Genomic DNA, 16686 nt, shown 5'->3' with positions numbered 1-16686 from the left:
ATTATCACGTATATTCTTCCGATTATCACCTATCATTTAATTTTTTAATTGGTAAGGTAATAAAGGGTAAATTTGTGCTTAATATTTCTTTACTTTTATAGTCTGTGGATAATATTCCTCCTATTTTCGCTAATTAGAATTGCTGTTTAATAGAATTAAAATTCAATTCATATAAGTGATCACAATGACCAGCGTTTACTATACATCGTATAGCGAACGGTACTTTACTATGGTGACTCCATCGTAACGTGATTTTATTGTACAGTGAACCAATCGTAAAGCAGGGGTCCATTGTATTTTTAACTTTTTTACGTGAAACTTCAGATAATTGGGGCAGCTGCTTAATTAGGCCAAAATGCACTAGTCCCAATGTGTCCCAAATAACTGGAATCGACTGTACTTTAGTATAAAAAATGCTTCTTAATTTTTTATAACAAAACAACACTCACCAGCAAAGTTCTCTGCAGATTTGATTTAACATTGTTGTACAACACTTTTCCTAGAAGGGCTGCTATAGTAGGTAACATCAATGCCCCACATAAAATTCTTGTGGTCGACATTGGATCAGTAAGGTTATTATGTTGAGCAGGAAAACGTTCAGGAAAACTTGATACAGAAGAAATGCTGCTGAAAATATGTTTAAAGCCTGGAATACGACACGAGTGCCTTCTCCAAAGCTGTAATATATAGTCTTCCCATCGCACCAACTTCCCAAGGATAAGCATTACAGGAATAGTTGGAAGACCAACTAAAAGAAATAGAGGATCAGCTTCTTCCATAACATTCAATCCTTCTTTATGACCAAGTACCTAAAATTATATTTAAAAAATTCAAGCAAAACGTCATAAATTAATTGATATGAAACACTGCATATTACAAATACCATTAATCAGAGTAGATTCCATTTATTTCACTCACATAATTAACACTTTCAATAACAATAATCCATCTAATAGACCAAAAAAGCTATGAAACCATATAAACAAATTTTACTAACAATAAAACACTAGCAACATTATGTAAACCAACACTTTATCCTGCATTCAAATTACAGAATTATAAGGAGGTCATAATAGCCCTCAAATGGGTTGCTTGAGATATATATATATACAGGCTGGCCTTGATTAACGCGATTAATTCATCCTGCTAGCGCATCGCGCAAAACGGAAATGCATTAATCGAATATAATAATCAATAGGAAAAATTATAATTGGTCCTTGACCTTCTGGAATGTCCATAAAGAATTTTAAAAATACCTTTTAAATAACTTTTTAACTGTATACAATGTAAAAGATAATGAAACTAATTATGGAATTAAATGTTTATTGCATAAAACAGCGGTTCCCAAACTGTGTGCCTCAGAATATTTTAAATTTTCGAGGGATACACAGCGATACTCGACATCTGTCGGACACCAGACGAACTATTAGCTCAAGGTAGTTCACAGTTTCACCATTTCTTATTAAGTTGTTTGGACTTAACTACTTAATAAACAGAACTGTTAGGTATTTCTTTTGGTCTAGGTGCACCGTGAAAAAATTTTCTCGGCACTGTGAACCGAGAAAGTTTGGGAACCTCTGACATAAAATACACAATGAAGAAATGACTGTTGCAGAAATATTTGAACAGTGTTGACTTTCTCTTTTCATCAATCAATTTCCGATAGCCGACAACAATCTTCTCTGGGCCCTGGCAAAATAAATATCGCAGAGGACCTCAAACCTTTTGTTTGAGGTTCTCTGCGATACGAAATATTTCATCTAGTTCTTTTACTGTTATCTCCTTCGCGGTAACATTTTCATCTGGCTCATTTAAACATTTGAATTTTTAAATGCAAGTCTGCATTGACTTTATTAACGGGAGACAAACAAGTAACACGTTTTCTTCCAATGGTTGATGGAACACACTGGAGCGGGCAAATGTTTGTTTATTGCCCATCCAATGCGCAGTAAGCTTAACACGCGATTCAAATCTTTTTCAGCTATCACATAAAAAAAAAAAAAAAAGATCGCGTTAACCGGAAATTTGCAACACGTAAAGTGAAAGTGGTGTAATTTTTTTCAAATAGCGGTAACTGAAAAATGCGTTAATCGAACTTGCGCTATGCAAGGCCTGGCTGTATATCAAAGATAGCATAGATATATCATCATATATCAACAGAACTGCTTACTTTTTCAATTTTGATGTAAAATTTTCATTTTTCACAATTTTTTTTATATTTTCACATACATTTTATTGATTGATGCTGACACTGAAAGACCTTCAAGGTCCATTCGCAGTGGACTTTGAAGACAGTGGATGTTTAGCATGGAAATACATATACATTACATGCATAAATAAATATAAATCCTTTATATATATAAAGACACATACACTCCTTTATTGCTTATAACTGACAAAACAAGCAAGGTATAATCTTAAGCAGACATTCCAACTAGGCTTATGAAAAAACACAAAAAAAGTCACTACAATTTAGAGGATCCAACTTTTAAATCGAGTCAAATACCTTTAAAATTCATCAATAAATTTCTTTCAGTCATACAACAGAACATACATACCATAGAAATTGGCCATTTTCTTAATTCTCGATAATTTAAAAAATTACCGATTTTTGTGATTTTTGGGGACTTCATTAACCCCAGGAGCTCACATCTGGTGAGTATGGGCTTGAGATTGGCACCCGTGCGCTACATATCCTAGGAATGCCCTTAATCAGCAGTGATTATTCATGCATTAAGAATCTTCAGATAAAGGAACCACTATGTGGCAGTGATCACAGTGTACTGATGTGGGATTTACTCAAAGATTTAACTACCATTAGTGGTAAAGGGAAGGGTTTTTGTTTTCGTAAAGGTGAACTACAGTGGTCTCAGACAGTTTTTAAATTCTATATAGTGGGACCAACTGTGATGTGACTAACAGCAAATTCTAAATGGGAAACATTCAAGGATTAATCTTGGAAGCTACTAGGCTTTTTATACCAACTAAGAAATATTGTTCAAGGTTTAGGCCTAAATGGATGGCAGATGAATTGATGACACTTGTGGCAGAGAAGAAAAGTGCATGGGATGCATATAAATTATCAGGAGAGACAGAAGCCTATGGTAGATATAAGTTAGTCTGTAATCAAGTCACAGAGGAGGTCAGGCAAGCGAAGGCAGATTACGAGAAATCTTTGGCAAAGGATGCAAAGAGAAACAGCAAGACTTCTTTCTTATGTAAACTCTAGAAGTAAGGGGATGAATAAGATTGGTCCACTTGATATCAATGGTTCGATTATTGATCCTGCTTAGGTAGCTGACAAACTGAATGAGTATTTTGCATCTATATTCACACATGAGGAGCTATTGAGGGAGGAGAATGCCAAAACTTTATCAAACTGTAACAGGGAGCTAAACAATTTTGTAATAACTGAGAGCTGTTTGTTTGTTTGCATCACCTAAGTCATTTTCATGCGAGTCAGTTGTTTTTTGTTGTTTGTTACTTGGTTTTTAGGAGCATTAGCAACTAAGGCCATATTGCTCCAGGGATATGCGGTGGTCATTCCCTGACCTTTCAGCATCCTCCATATTTGGTGGGCACGGGCTCGAACCCCAGTCTAATCAAGGAGCGTGGTTTACGCATTGCTGCTCCTGCCCACCTGACAATAACTGAGAGCAAAGTGGAGGAGAAAGTAATGTAACCCTTAACCATGATTATGAGAGCATCCTTGAACTCAGGGGTCTCCACAGACTGGAGATGTGCTAACGTATCCCCAATCCACAAAGAGGGATGAAATGGTGACATGAGTAATTACAGATCAGCTAGTTTAACTTCTGTTCCACGGAACATAAAGAAGCACTGCAGGATTATCTAGACAAGACTGCAGTTATAGTTCAGACACAGCATGGGCTTGTTAAGGGGAAGTCTTGTCTGACAACTTTGATTGGATACTATGATGTAGTCACAAAGGAACTAGATGAAAAAAATAATTCTGATATCATATATTTGGATTTTAGGAAAGCTTTTGATACTGTTGCACATGGAAGACTATTGTACAAATTGGAGCAGTATGGCATTAAGGGCAAGTAGCTGCTATGGATAAAGGGATGGTTGAGTGGGAGAAGACAGTGAGTGGAAATCAATGGACGCTGCTCTACGTGGACTAATTTTATTAGTGGTGTCTCTCAGGGTTCGGTGTTGGGCCCATTGTTGTTTTGTATATTTATCAATGATATTGATGAATGTACATCAAGCTTAATATGCAAGTTTGCAGATGATATGAAGGTTGGAAGGGTTGTTACTGATAGTAATGACAGTACGCTACTGATACAGGCTCTATAAAAGTTGAGCAGATGGGCTGAGAGGTGGCAACTGAATTTTGACAAATGCAAAGTACTGCATATGGGTAGCAGTAACCCCAGAGTAATGTACCAACTCTTCAGGATGCCACACCATTTCACTATTTCAGCAAAATATGCTAAAATAGTCCATATACACAGCCTTTAACATTTCAATAGTTTCCTGTACATATACTTTAGTGTTGTAAAAAAAAAATTATTAAAACAAAATTCGTTTTTTATGAGTTTTATTTAAATATATACAGGTAATGGATAAATCTATGTTATGTTAACTTTAGTTAAAATTTATTACAATGTGAAATATGTTAAAAAAAAAAGTTAATCTGCAGTATTATTCAAAATAAAATCAACAGTATTATTCAAAATAAAATCAACAGTATTATTTAAAATTAATTAATAGTTATTAATCAAAAATATCAAATGGTGAAATATTTAAAAAAAAAAAAAAAAAAAAATTTCCAAGCCACAGCAAGGACTTACTGTGCTGTCCAAACCAAAATATGATTGAGTTATTTTGCTGCATTAAATTTCGAGATTGTAGCCCTCTGTCGTGGGCTTAAGTGGTGACATCTTATGGACCAGGATGAACCATATGTAATCGGGAAACATACAGTAATACATGTGAAAATGCACAAAATGCAAAAGTGTAAAAATGAATAAAATAAAATATTTAAAAAAAAAGAAAAAAGGAGAAGATCAAAGTCTAATTTCTATTATATACATTGAATATATACACACGAAAAAGTAAAAAATATAAACTAAAATAAAATAAATACAAAGATCAAATAACTAATTCAATATCCCTCCTATGTCTAACCAAATTAAATTAAACTAAAATAAAACTAGAATACTAGCCTAACATAAAGCTGCCCTCACCAGAGGGTGTTCTCCAGAGCTGTGCCAAGGCTGAGACAAAAGAGGCTCTTGCCTCAGGTTAAAAGCTCAAAGGGGTGCCAAAAGAAAGATTAAATAATTGCCAATGTTGCCATCATTAACAGTAGGACGTAATTTTTAATTTTTGCCTTAGGTACTAAAATGGCTTGGCACACCCTTGTGTTCTCTATACACGCTACAGGGTTTAGACCAGCAAACGAAGGCTGAAATAATACATTTACAAAATTATACATAATGGCTTGTCTTGATGTTTGCGGTTTTGTTATCACTCTGTACGGGTCCTATTCTTTTATTGTTTCACTGTGTATTACATCACTTAAGTACTTTTTTTGATAAATCTGTGAGGAATTCTGTTATTAGTGAGCTTATCTTTTAATGTCTCAAGTGCTTCAGATCTGTTTTTACTATTCTTGCATATTCTTATTATTCTTATTGCTTGTGAAGTAATTATATTTCTCTGTATCTTGATTGGTATTTTGGAGCTTCAATGCTTAGGTGTATTATTTCAAAGTTATAATCTTCTCTCTTATTGTATATTCCTATTTCTACTTGGTTATTCTCCTTAATTTTTATTTTGAGGTCTAAAACCATTCCTTTTGTATTTGTGTTAATGTCAGATCGTTGGGATAGATACAGTGTTTGATCTCTTCTAGGTTGCCGTCAAAAGAAATTTATATTATATTATATTATATATATATATATATATATATACACACACACACAGACACACACACATATATATATATATATAGGCACTCCTCTATTTACACACAACTCGCAGCTACGTACAAAGCACAAAGCTGTTGCTATGTTTGGTTATAAGAATCAATTTTGGACGCCTTCGTAATATTTTCCTAAGCAGATTTCTGGAGGTCACTACCATAAAACAATTCGCAGTTTCTGGTTTATTGGGCTTTTTTGTTAGTGCAATCTATTAAAAACAAGTAGTAAACTCTATCTTATTGCATTTGCAATGATACCGATAGCTGGAATTCCGTGGAATTTTATGATATTATGGCGAAATGTGTTTCCCCTTCGCTGAAATCTTCAATCATATAAAAAACATAAATAAATTTTCAGAATCTTCTCTTCATTCCTATTTTTTGAGCTTCGTAAAATTGTTACTCCGTATCTCACCTGCACGTATTGTGTTAGTTGCAATTTGTGCGTTCCATGTTCTTTGTTATTGATTGCTTATTTTCATACTGTTTTAAATTTTATGACAAAAAAAAAAAAAAAAAAAGTCAGTGAACAGAAATATCAATTAGTTACACTATTAACTAAGCCATGTACGCAAGCATAAATTTATTTTTATTTTGCTAACCTGTGGGAAATATTCTTCCGATTTTCACGTATTATTTAACTATGGTAAGGCAATAAAGTGTAAATCTGTGCTGTATTTTTATAGCATGTGGATAATATTCCTCCTATTTTCGTTTATTAGAATCTCCATTAATAGGATCAAAATTCAATTCGCAAACGTGATCACAATGACCAGCGGTGACTATAGCCCCAGCATAAACTTCTGGGGCTATAGTCACCTATATCATATAGTGAATGGTATTTTATTTTGGAGAGTCCATCATAAGTGATTTGATCTTAAATTAAATTAAATTACATATCATATTTAGATTAAAATAGTTTTGAATAAATACTGACCTCTACATTATTATTCGGCGCCTCTGTAGCCAGGTGGGAAGGAGCAGCAGTGCGTAGCACACGCTTCTTGATTAGACCGTGGTTCGAGCCCGTCACCACCAAATACGGAGGATGCGGAAAGGTCAGGGAATGACCACCGCATATCCCTGAAGCAATATGGCCTTAGTTGCTAATGCTCCTAAAAACCAAATAACTAACTAACTAACTACATTATTATTCACTGTATGTTTTTTCAGTCTCGTTTAACTCGGTTACAAATCGTAAAATACTGTGCATGAAGTTTGTTGGGGGTTATAATCTCGGTGCGTTGTACTGTATATGTATTTTGTATTTACAAGACCAAAGTTGGACTTACGTACATGAAAAAAAAAAAAAAAAATGATTAAGTATGTAAAGTCAAGGAGTGCCTGTAAATACAGGAACTCCCTGACTTACGGAAATTCACCTTTACGTAAGTTTTTGCCAGCCAGTGCAAACATAAAAAAATCGTGGAAACGCATTTTGCATCCAGTAGGAATAAATGGGGCTATCGTGAAATTATAGTAACGTTAACCCAATAACACATTTTTTTTTTTTTTTGTAATTCGTTCCAAGTCTTTGCAAGTTGAAATTTTCTTGAAATCTCTCTAAGAGGTTATATTTATAATGGAAATTGTACTACACTTTCATCGTTATCATATGTTCCCGTTATAAGAATCAATTTTGAATGCCAAATTCTAAAGCAAGTTTCTTGAGGTCACGACCAAAAAAACAATTAAAGCATTTTGCATTTTTCTGGTTTATTGGGCTTTTCTGTTAGTGCATCTAATTATAAGTGGGTAGTAAACTCTATCTTATTGCATTTGCGATAATACCGATAACTGCAATTCTGTGGGTTTTTATGGCAAAATGTGTTCCCCTTCACTGAAATCTTCAATCATATAAAAAACAAATTGTATATGCACAAAAAAGCAACAAGTATTACAATGATGAAAGGAAAGTGACCAACAGAAATTGCAAGTGGTGGTAGTGCTATGAAACGAAACAAAATTCATTTAGAAATGAAGATGAAAATGATTAAGAAGTACAAAACAGGACAAAGTTACCATCTATTGCAAGGGAATTAGGTTTCACTGTTTCATCAGTGAATACTATTTTAAAGGACAGTGCACATATAAAAGAACATGTCAAAGGATCAACGTACTTAAGATCAACAGTGATCAAAAAACAGCATTCAGGTGCTATATCAAATGGAACCACTATAATATGGATGGAAAATCAGATTCAGGAGAAAGTGCCCCTGAGTCTAATGACCATTCAAGCAAAAGCAACAAATATTTATAAAGATATTAAAGATAAGTACAGCAAAGTTCGTGGCAAGCAATGGGTGGTTTAATAGGCATTGTGCACTCAAGCATTGTGCTGGTTTCCACAACATTAAAGTATACGGTGAAGTCACCAGTGCCGATTCTGCAGCTGCAGAGAAATTTTGTGATGCGGTGGAAAAAAATTATTGATGAAGGCGGCTATTCAATGCAAGAAATTTTTAATATTTCCTGCATTGAATCTAGATGACTGCTCTGTATTGAAAAAAAAAAGCCGGATCGAACATACATTGCCAAAGAGGAAAATGCCAGGTTTCAAAGCGTCAAAAGATAAGGCCACGCTCTTTCTTGGGGCTAATGCAGCAGGAGATTACAGATTAAAACCACTGCTTGTGTACCATTCTGGAAATCCTCGTGCATTTAAGGGCATCAATAAAGCCACCCTACCTGTGCATTTCCGATCGAAACAGAGAGCTTGGATAACAGTATATCTTTTTGAGAATTGGTTTAAATGCTGCTTCATTTCCGAGGTTGAAAAATATTGTAAAGACAATGACACTCCTTTCAAGATTTTGCTTCTATTAGATAATGTTCCTGGACATTCTGCGCATATAGATGATTTCAATTCGAACATGAGAGTCACATTTCTACTGCCAAACATGACTTCACTCATCCAACCTATGGATCAGGGTGTTATTTCGAATTTAAAAGCATACTATGTAAACACAACATTTGCTCAGGCATCTGCAGTAGACGATGAGAAAAATTTTACGGTAAGAGACTTGGAAATCTTATAATATTTACCACGCCATCTTAAATATTAATAAAGCATAGGCGGAAATTACTAAAAGTTGTTTAAATGGCGCGTGGAAGAAAATATGCCCACAGCAAATAAAACGCTTCAAAGGATTTGAAAAAGATTAATCATATGAAGAGGTTACAGATAAGATTGTAAAGGTTGCAGAGCTATTTCAGTTGGAGGCTGATGCCAAAGACGTGGAGGAATTAAGCATTAGCATTAGTAGAGGCATATGATGCAAGAAAGCAAGCTTATAAAGCATCAGCCAAAAAAAAAAAACCCTTATTTCACCCATCGACTCACTCCAATTGTTTGTCAAGTTCTGCCTTGAATCTATTTAAGCTATCAACTTCTACAACGACAGATGGAAGTTTGTTCCACCAATCAACCACCCACTGGCTAAAGGCAAACTTCTGCACATCTATCCTACAACCGACTTTCCTCAATTTGAATTTATGCCCTCTCAGGCAATTATTCTGAGCAAGTGGAAGAATCCCTTCAGCATTGGGCATGCTCAAACCATTCAAGGCTTTATACACCTCAATCAGATCACCTCGCAGGTGCCTAGTCTCCAGACACTGTAATTTGCAAACCTTAAGCCTTTCTTCATAAGAGCACCCCTTTGTTCCATTCATTAATAATGTTGCCCTTCTCTGTACTAGTTCCAACAGCTCTACATCCTTCTTAAAATGAGGCCTCCAGACTTGTATACAGTACTCATGGTGTGGCCTGACCATTGCCTTATATAAGGGAATAATCACCTCCTTATCCCTGCTAGAAAAATTCCTGTATATCATTGACATGACACCATGAGCTACTCTTGCAGACCGTCTGCACTGCTCAGAACACTTCATATCTGCGTGCATAATTACCCCCAGGTCCTTTTTGTTCTCTACCACTGTCAGTGTAGTACCACAGAGTTGATACGTTACTCTGGGGTTACTGCTTCCCATATGTAGTACTTTACATTTGTCAATGTTAAACTTCATTTGCCACCTCTCAGCCCATCTGCTCAACTTTTCTAGATCCTGTTGCAGCAGCGTACTGCCATTAGTGTCAACCCTGCCAACCTTCATATCATCTGCAAACTTGGACATTAAGCTTGATATATATTTTGTACCATCATCAATATCATTTATAAATACAGTAAATAACAATGGACCCAACACTGAACCCTGAGTAACTCCACTAATAACATTAGTCCACGATGAGCAGTGTCCATTGATTACCACTCTCTTTCTTCTCCCCCTCAACCACCCCTTTATCCATAGCAGCAATTTGCCTCCAATGCCACACTGCTCCAATTTGTGCAGCAGTCTTTCCATGTGCAACAGTATCAAAAGCCTTTCTAAGATCCAAATATATGATATCAAAGTTATTCCCTGAATCCAGTTCCTTTGTGACCACATCATAGTATCCAATCAATTTGGTCAGACAAGACTTTCCCTTAACAAAACCATGCTGTTGACGAGCTATAACTGAAGTCTGGTCTAGATGATCCTGCAGTGCTTCTTTAACCAGTGGCTCCATTAATTTTTCTGGAACAGAAGTTAAACTAACAGGTCTATAATTACTTGTCACCCTTTGATCCTCATTTGTGAATTGGGGCCACATTTGCACTTTTCCACTCAATGGGTACCTCCCCTGAGTCCAAAGAAGCTCTCATAATTAAGGCTAAGGGTTTGCTTACTTCCTTTGCTGCCTCCTTTAATATAACTGGATAGATCCCATCCACCCCAGGTGCCTTTTTTATGTTTACCTTCAACAATTTCTGCTCCACTTTCCTCTCAGTTATTACAAAATCATCTAGCTCACTGCCAGAGTTTAACTCACCTCTGGCATTCCCCTCCCTGAATAACTCCTCATGTGTGAATGTAGATGCAAAGTACTCATTTAGTTTGTTATTCACTTGAGCAGGATCATCAACAGTTGAACCATCAATATCCAGTGGACCAATCTGATTCATCCCTTTCCGTCTAGAGTTTACATAGGTAAAGAACTCTTTTCTGTTTTTCTTTGCCTCCTTTGCCAAAGATTTCTCATAATCTGCCTTTGCCTGCCTAATCTCCTTTGTGACTTGGTTACAGACCAGCTTACATCTATCACAGGCTTCCATGTCACCCATTAATTTATATGTATCCCATGCATTTTTCTTCTCTGCCATATATCTCATTAGTTCATCTGACATCTCCATTAAGTCTTGAACAATATTTCTTAGTTGGTATGTAAAGACTAGTAGTTTCCAAGATAAATTCTTAGAATGCTTCTCATTTTGAATTTGCTGTTGGTAACATCATCAGTTGGTCCCACCGTATAGAATTTAAATACTGTCTCAGACCACCGTAGTTGCCTTTACGAAAGCAAAAACCCTTCCCTTTACCCCTGATGGTAGTTACCTCTTTGAGTAAATCCATCTTCAGCACAGTCTGATCACTGCCACCTAGTGGTTCCTTTATCTGCAGATTCTTAATGCATGAAGAATCATTACTGATAATCAGATCGACAAAAGCCTTGCTAGTGTGTGAGTGACCAATCTACAAATTCCAGTCAATATCTAGGAAATTAACATCCCCCATTATAAGACTCTCTGATTTACTGGCCCACTCTATTTCACTTTGTTTATTCTTAATTTAATTTTATTTTTTATTATTACTTTTGTTCTTTTTTGTTTATTTTTTATCATCATTATTCTTTGTGTATTTTTGTTTGGTGCAGCCAATGTCTGTGGTTTATTTGCATTATATTGCTAATACTAATTTGAACATCATTAAAAACAGGGACCTTAGAGAACCCAAGAAAAAGAGATTTAAATTTAGACCTATATTCACACTTAACTACAACAGTAAAACAAAAGTAGTATATATTCTATTTTTTACTGTACTAAATTTCTATACTAATCTTCTACATTTTGTTCAGAAACTCATAAAAATATTAGTAGTGGCAAATGATGTTAGGAAGCAAGCTTACAGCATCAACAAAAAAAAAAAAAAAAACACCCACCTCATCTGTCCATCCTCTCTAATAATTTTGTCTAATTCTTCTTTAAATTTATTCAAACTACCCACTTCCACAACACCAGATAAAAGTTTGTTCCTACAATCAATTATGCTCCAGCTGAGAGCAAATTTTCATCCTTTTTCAATTTTTAATTTCATGTAAACCTCAAGGTACTCGGGAAATATGAACAAATATTGGAATAAGACTGATTTGTTTTAATAACAAACAGATTATCAGTATGACATCAAGAAGGTTAATTTGATCTTTCAAGCCAAGATTGTTGAGGAGCAGATTATGATTTGTGCAATTGAAAGTTTTAGATAAGCCAGTATTATTTAGCAGCCCTTTTCAGGGCCATCGGTAAACCTGGAGCAAAGGTTAGCAACTGCCAGGTCAGCAGATCTACTGTTGTTGATGGATTACCTGATGAGTATCAAGGAAACAGGTCTGCCGCAAAGATTTTTTTCCTCCCAAATAATTTTAGCATGGACAATGACTGCTTTTTTAAATTGAGAAGGAAATTTACTAGCTGAAAAGAGAGACTAAATACACATTTAAGTGATACCAGAATTGAAATAGGGATCTTTTTCAACACAGAAGCAAATATTTTATCAAAGCTAGGGGCTCCCTTTTCTTTTTATGCTCTGCTTCTATAGTGTACAGAGCATGGGGGAAAGAGGTATAGTTTCTGATTGAGTGCTTGGCAAATTCTCTTGTGCCATTGTCTCTGGGGTCAACTTCACCTTGAAAAGGGTTATACACACTTTCCAAAATGCTGAAGCTTTTTTATGGTCACCTGAAATGTGTAGCTCATTCTCGACCACATCTCCAATCCAATGTAGTTCTTTAGTTAGTTTTTTTCCAGATAATAGCTTGTCCGAAACAAAAGAGTGAATCAGGGATAGTGAATCACTGCACCCGGGTGCCAACATTCAAGGGGTACCTGTAAACCTGAAACTTACATTCACATATGAAGAAAATTTTAAAGGTGAGGTGAGTTGCCAAATTTCAATTGGCACCCAGGCACCATATAACCTAGGAACACCCCTGGTGAATAGTCAGAAATTTAGACTGAAACTTTAGAAGAGAACTAGGTCTCTGTAAAAACTGTGATTCAGGTCTGTATGAACATTCCATGATGAAAAATGATTAAGAATTTCATCAAAATGTTTCACATGACTATGAGAATTCATGTAAAGTACAGTAATTCCGCCTTTTCATGCAGCAGCGAAAGTTGTTTGGATTGGTCTGGATTTGGTTGACAAGTGGCAAGGCAGAGTAGAGAGATGTTTTCATCAGAACTGGTGTTGTTCAAATTCTGGTAAGAAAATGAAAAAGATAAATCATGTACATACATCCTTCCCAGTAGGGATTCCAGACTCACTGAAAAATAAGTGAATTGTCATTTTGCCCACTTGTTTTGATAGCTAAATTACTTGATGATGAGCTAGAGCCAGAAAGAGGTCTTCTACAGAAAGGCTGAATAATGGCTCCTAGTTGGAGAGGGGGGTGATTAAAATCAGGTTTCCCCCCAAACCCACTGCTTTCCAAACTGATCTGCCTGCCATTTAAAGGGGAGGAACAGCGGAGATACCACCATGACTGATTGTGTGTGTCAATGCTCTTGTGTTTCGAGCGTAAAGTATTGGATTATAACCGTTTCGAGCATCGCAGATGGTTTCACCTTGAAAGGAATCTGAAAAGGTGTCATCAGGTGACATTTTGTCAATTTTTATGCAGTATTCTTCAAGATATCACAGTTTTTAATTTTTGCATATGTACGCTATGGCTACAATGTTGCCATAACAATGATATAGGGTGACTACTTGCTCTGATTTGCTGTAATTATATATCTTGTTTGCATTAATGATTAGTTGTGCCTTGCTCTTCGATGTTTTCTGCTGGTATTTGTTATGAAAATTTTGTCATTTTCCTCCATTGAACTTATCGCAACATCTATTCTCTCAATCGCAAACAATGGTGCCGCCACCTTGGAACCGATCTCAATTTAAGTTTTTCAGCAACGATTTTTTTAAATTCAGGACTGCCTTTTAAATTTTAACTACACCCTTAAATTGACTTGCCACTTCCTCTGCACACCAGTTTTAGTAATTGTAACGATGTATTTTCTGTGTTTTTACTTATTTTTCATTATTGTTGTTGTTTGAGAGCTATTGGAACAACAGCAGCTTATGCTATAATGCGCCTAACCTAGGTTAGGAGAGTTTCATATTTCAACATTTTTCACTTGTTTAGTGTGGTTTAGAAGAAAGTTAAAATTCTGCTTTATAATCATGTAGCTTCTCCATTAATGCTATACTATTAATTTTAAACGTTCTGGATGTATCCAATTAGCTTAAGGAAAAAGAAAATGTTATTAATTTGGCCGGTCATCCAAAATTGTTTTTTGTATGAGGCTGTTTTGTGCATTAATGATTGTTTGAAACGCTCAAACATTCTCTATTAAATTTTGGACAGTTTACCATGAAGCAATGTACAGTACGAGGAACTTGACAGATTTGGCATTGAGAAGGGTCTTCACCTCTTAGTAGGTAAGAGTGAGTGATATGTGTATGCCTGATTCGCAATCGAGCAAGGGCTTCTTTCTGTTGGATTGGAAGCTAGTCGGCTATGGTCGAAGTGTTTGTTTAATTAAAAGAAGTTTGTTGTTGGTCTGATCTAGCCAGTGTTCTTGCCACTGTTTTGTATTGCATTGGTGGATTAAGGACTTTTAGTCAGTATATGGTATTGAGCAAAAGGCATAATCAGAGATGGCAGCTTCTTTCTCTGATCTTTCGTTTCCTGTGTGTCCTGGGGTCCAGCAGAATCTAATATTGTGATTTCTTTGCAATAGATTTGATACTGAATATTGGATCTGTTGTAGAAATGGGTGTGTTGTGGTATTAGCATTTTGAAAAGCAATAACAGAGCTAAGCAAGTCAGTGAAAATTATGCTGTTTGCTATCTGTTTACATTTAATTTGGTTTACAGCCATCAAAATGGCTTGCAATTAAGCAGTAAAAATACTGCATTCTTTTGGAAATTGTTGGATGAAGGCACAATCTTCAAAGTGAATCTCAGCTCCTACACAAGTCTGTTTTTGACCCATCTGTATATATGAAAGTGTGATGTGCATATTGTTCTTTATATGCTTCATGTAGTTGCTGGTAGTCTGTTCTCGATAGAGTTGTTTTCCCCCAGATTTGAAAATACAAAAATATAAATGGGTTGAACTACACCCCATGGTGGAATGGTCTGTGCAATCGTAGTAGGTATTGTGTCATAACTGATCCCTCAGCTTAGCAGCAAATCTTTCAGATGGATGTTGGCAGGTCGATTCATTCATAGATTGGCTTGATATATGCATTCCCAGTTAGATGAAAAAAGTAATACTCTATTTAGATGATCAATGACAGATTTTATCTTGACGGCATAGATAATATGCCATCAAGATAAAATCTGCTTAGACGACAGTTCTGCTTAGATGTAGTGAAGCTACAGTGAAGGTTCACGGGCTTCTGCATAAAGGCTTTGTACAGATGAAGTGCGGAAAGTGCTATACGAAGCGCACTATGGTATGGGGTCTAACCATTTCAGTGCACTTGGTTCGCTGAGTCGTAAACAGCTGCTCCATAATCTAGTTTGGAACAAACTATTGCTTGACAAAGTTTGATAAGTGTATATCGATCTACTCCCCAAGTTGTTGTGGAAAGAACTCTGAGTATGTTTAATTTCTTTAGGCACGAAAATCTGAGTTGTTTAATGTGCTCAAGGAATGTTAGTTTCTTATACAGGAGAAGTCCTAAGAATCTTATACTTGGTACTACTGGGATCATATGTCCATCAAGTTTCAGTTCAGAATCAGGGTATAGGATTAGTTTTCTACAGAAGTGTATACATGCAGCTTTTTGTGTGGAAATCAGGAAGCCATTTGTTTGAGCCCATTTGCTTATTTTGTTTATTGTTCCTTGTAGCTACCATCCTATACTTTGCATATTCTGAGAGTGATAGGAAATACTGAAATTGTCAACATATAAAACTGCATCAACGGTTCTTGGAATGTGCTCGGTTATGATAGTTATTTTAATAGCAAAAAGGGTAGTGCTAAGCACAGACCCCCTGAGGAATGCCATTCTTGGGTAAAAACCTTTGAAAGGGTTGTCTGCAACCTAACATGGAATGTCCTGTGTTGTAAGAAATTTTGATATATTTAGGAAAATGTCCACGTAATCCAGGGTTTGGGAGAATTCCATAATGCCATATCGTATCGTAAGCCTTTTCTATATCAAAACAGATCTTGACATGATGTTCCTTTCGGATGAAGGCATTCCATACACTGTTTTCTAATTTTATAAGTAAATCTAGTGTTGAGTGATTTTTCCTGAAACCATGCTGTACCAGACCAAGAAGGTTATTTCTGTTCAAAAACCATGTTAAATGAGCATTTATAAATTTTTCCATAGGCAACTTGTTAAAGCAATTGCATGATAGTTGCGTGGGTTAGAGAGATCCTTTCCTGGTTTTGGGAAAGCTAGAATTATTGCATGATGCCAACTATCTGGAAACGGCTTTTCTAGGAAGATTTTGTTATACAATTCGAGTAATGCCATTTGGGATTGGTCATCAAGTTCCTTTAGCATCATGTAGTGGATTTGGGCTGGTCCTACAATGCTTTGCTTTGTCTGTGATAGAG

At 35.8% G+C, this 16686-nt stretch overlaps 1 protein-coding gene across 2 annotated transcripts in view; it reads right to left on the bottom strand.

Annotated features, from left to right (window-relative positions):
• Window positions 1–16686, bottom strand: part of LOC150078411 (E3 ubiquitin-protein ligase MARCHF5-like) — a 229979-nt gene that overhangs the window by 98655 nt on the left and 114638 nt on the right. For both annotated transcript variants that reach the window (XM_090385465.1, XM_090385466.1), the window contains exon 4: window positions 450–809. In XM_090385465.1, coding sequence (XP_090241591.1) covers window positions 450–809 — 360 coding nt within the window. The remainder of the gene's footprint in view (window positions 1–449; window positions 810–16686) is intronic.

Source organism: Mastigoproctus giganteus, chromosome 11 (genome assembly GCF_048544385.1).
Source record: "Mastigoproctus giganteus isolate SK-2022 chromosome 11, ASM4854438v1, whole genome shotgun sequence".
NCBI classification, from domain to species: Eukaryota; Metazoa; Arthropoda; class Arachnida; order Uropygi; family Thelyphonidae; genus Mastigoproctus; species Mastigoproctus giganteus.
Note: the sequence above shows the minus strand (reverse complement) of the source record. Positions and strands in the feature narration are given on the sequence as shown.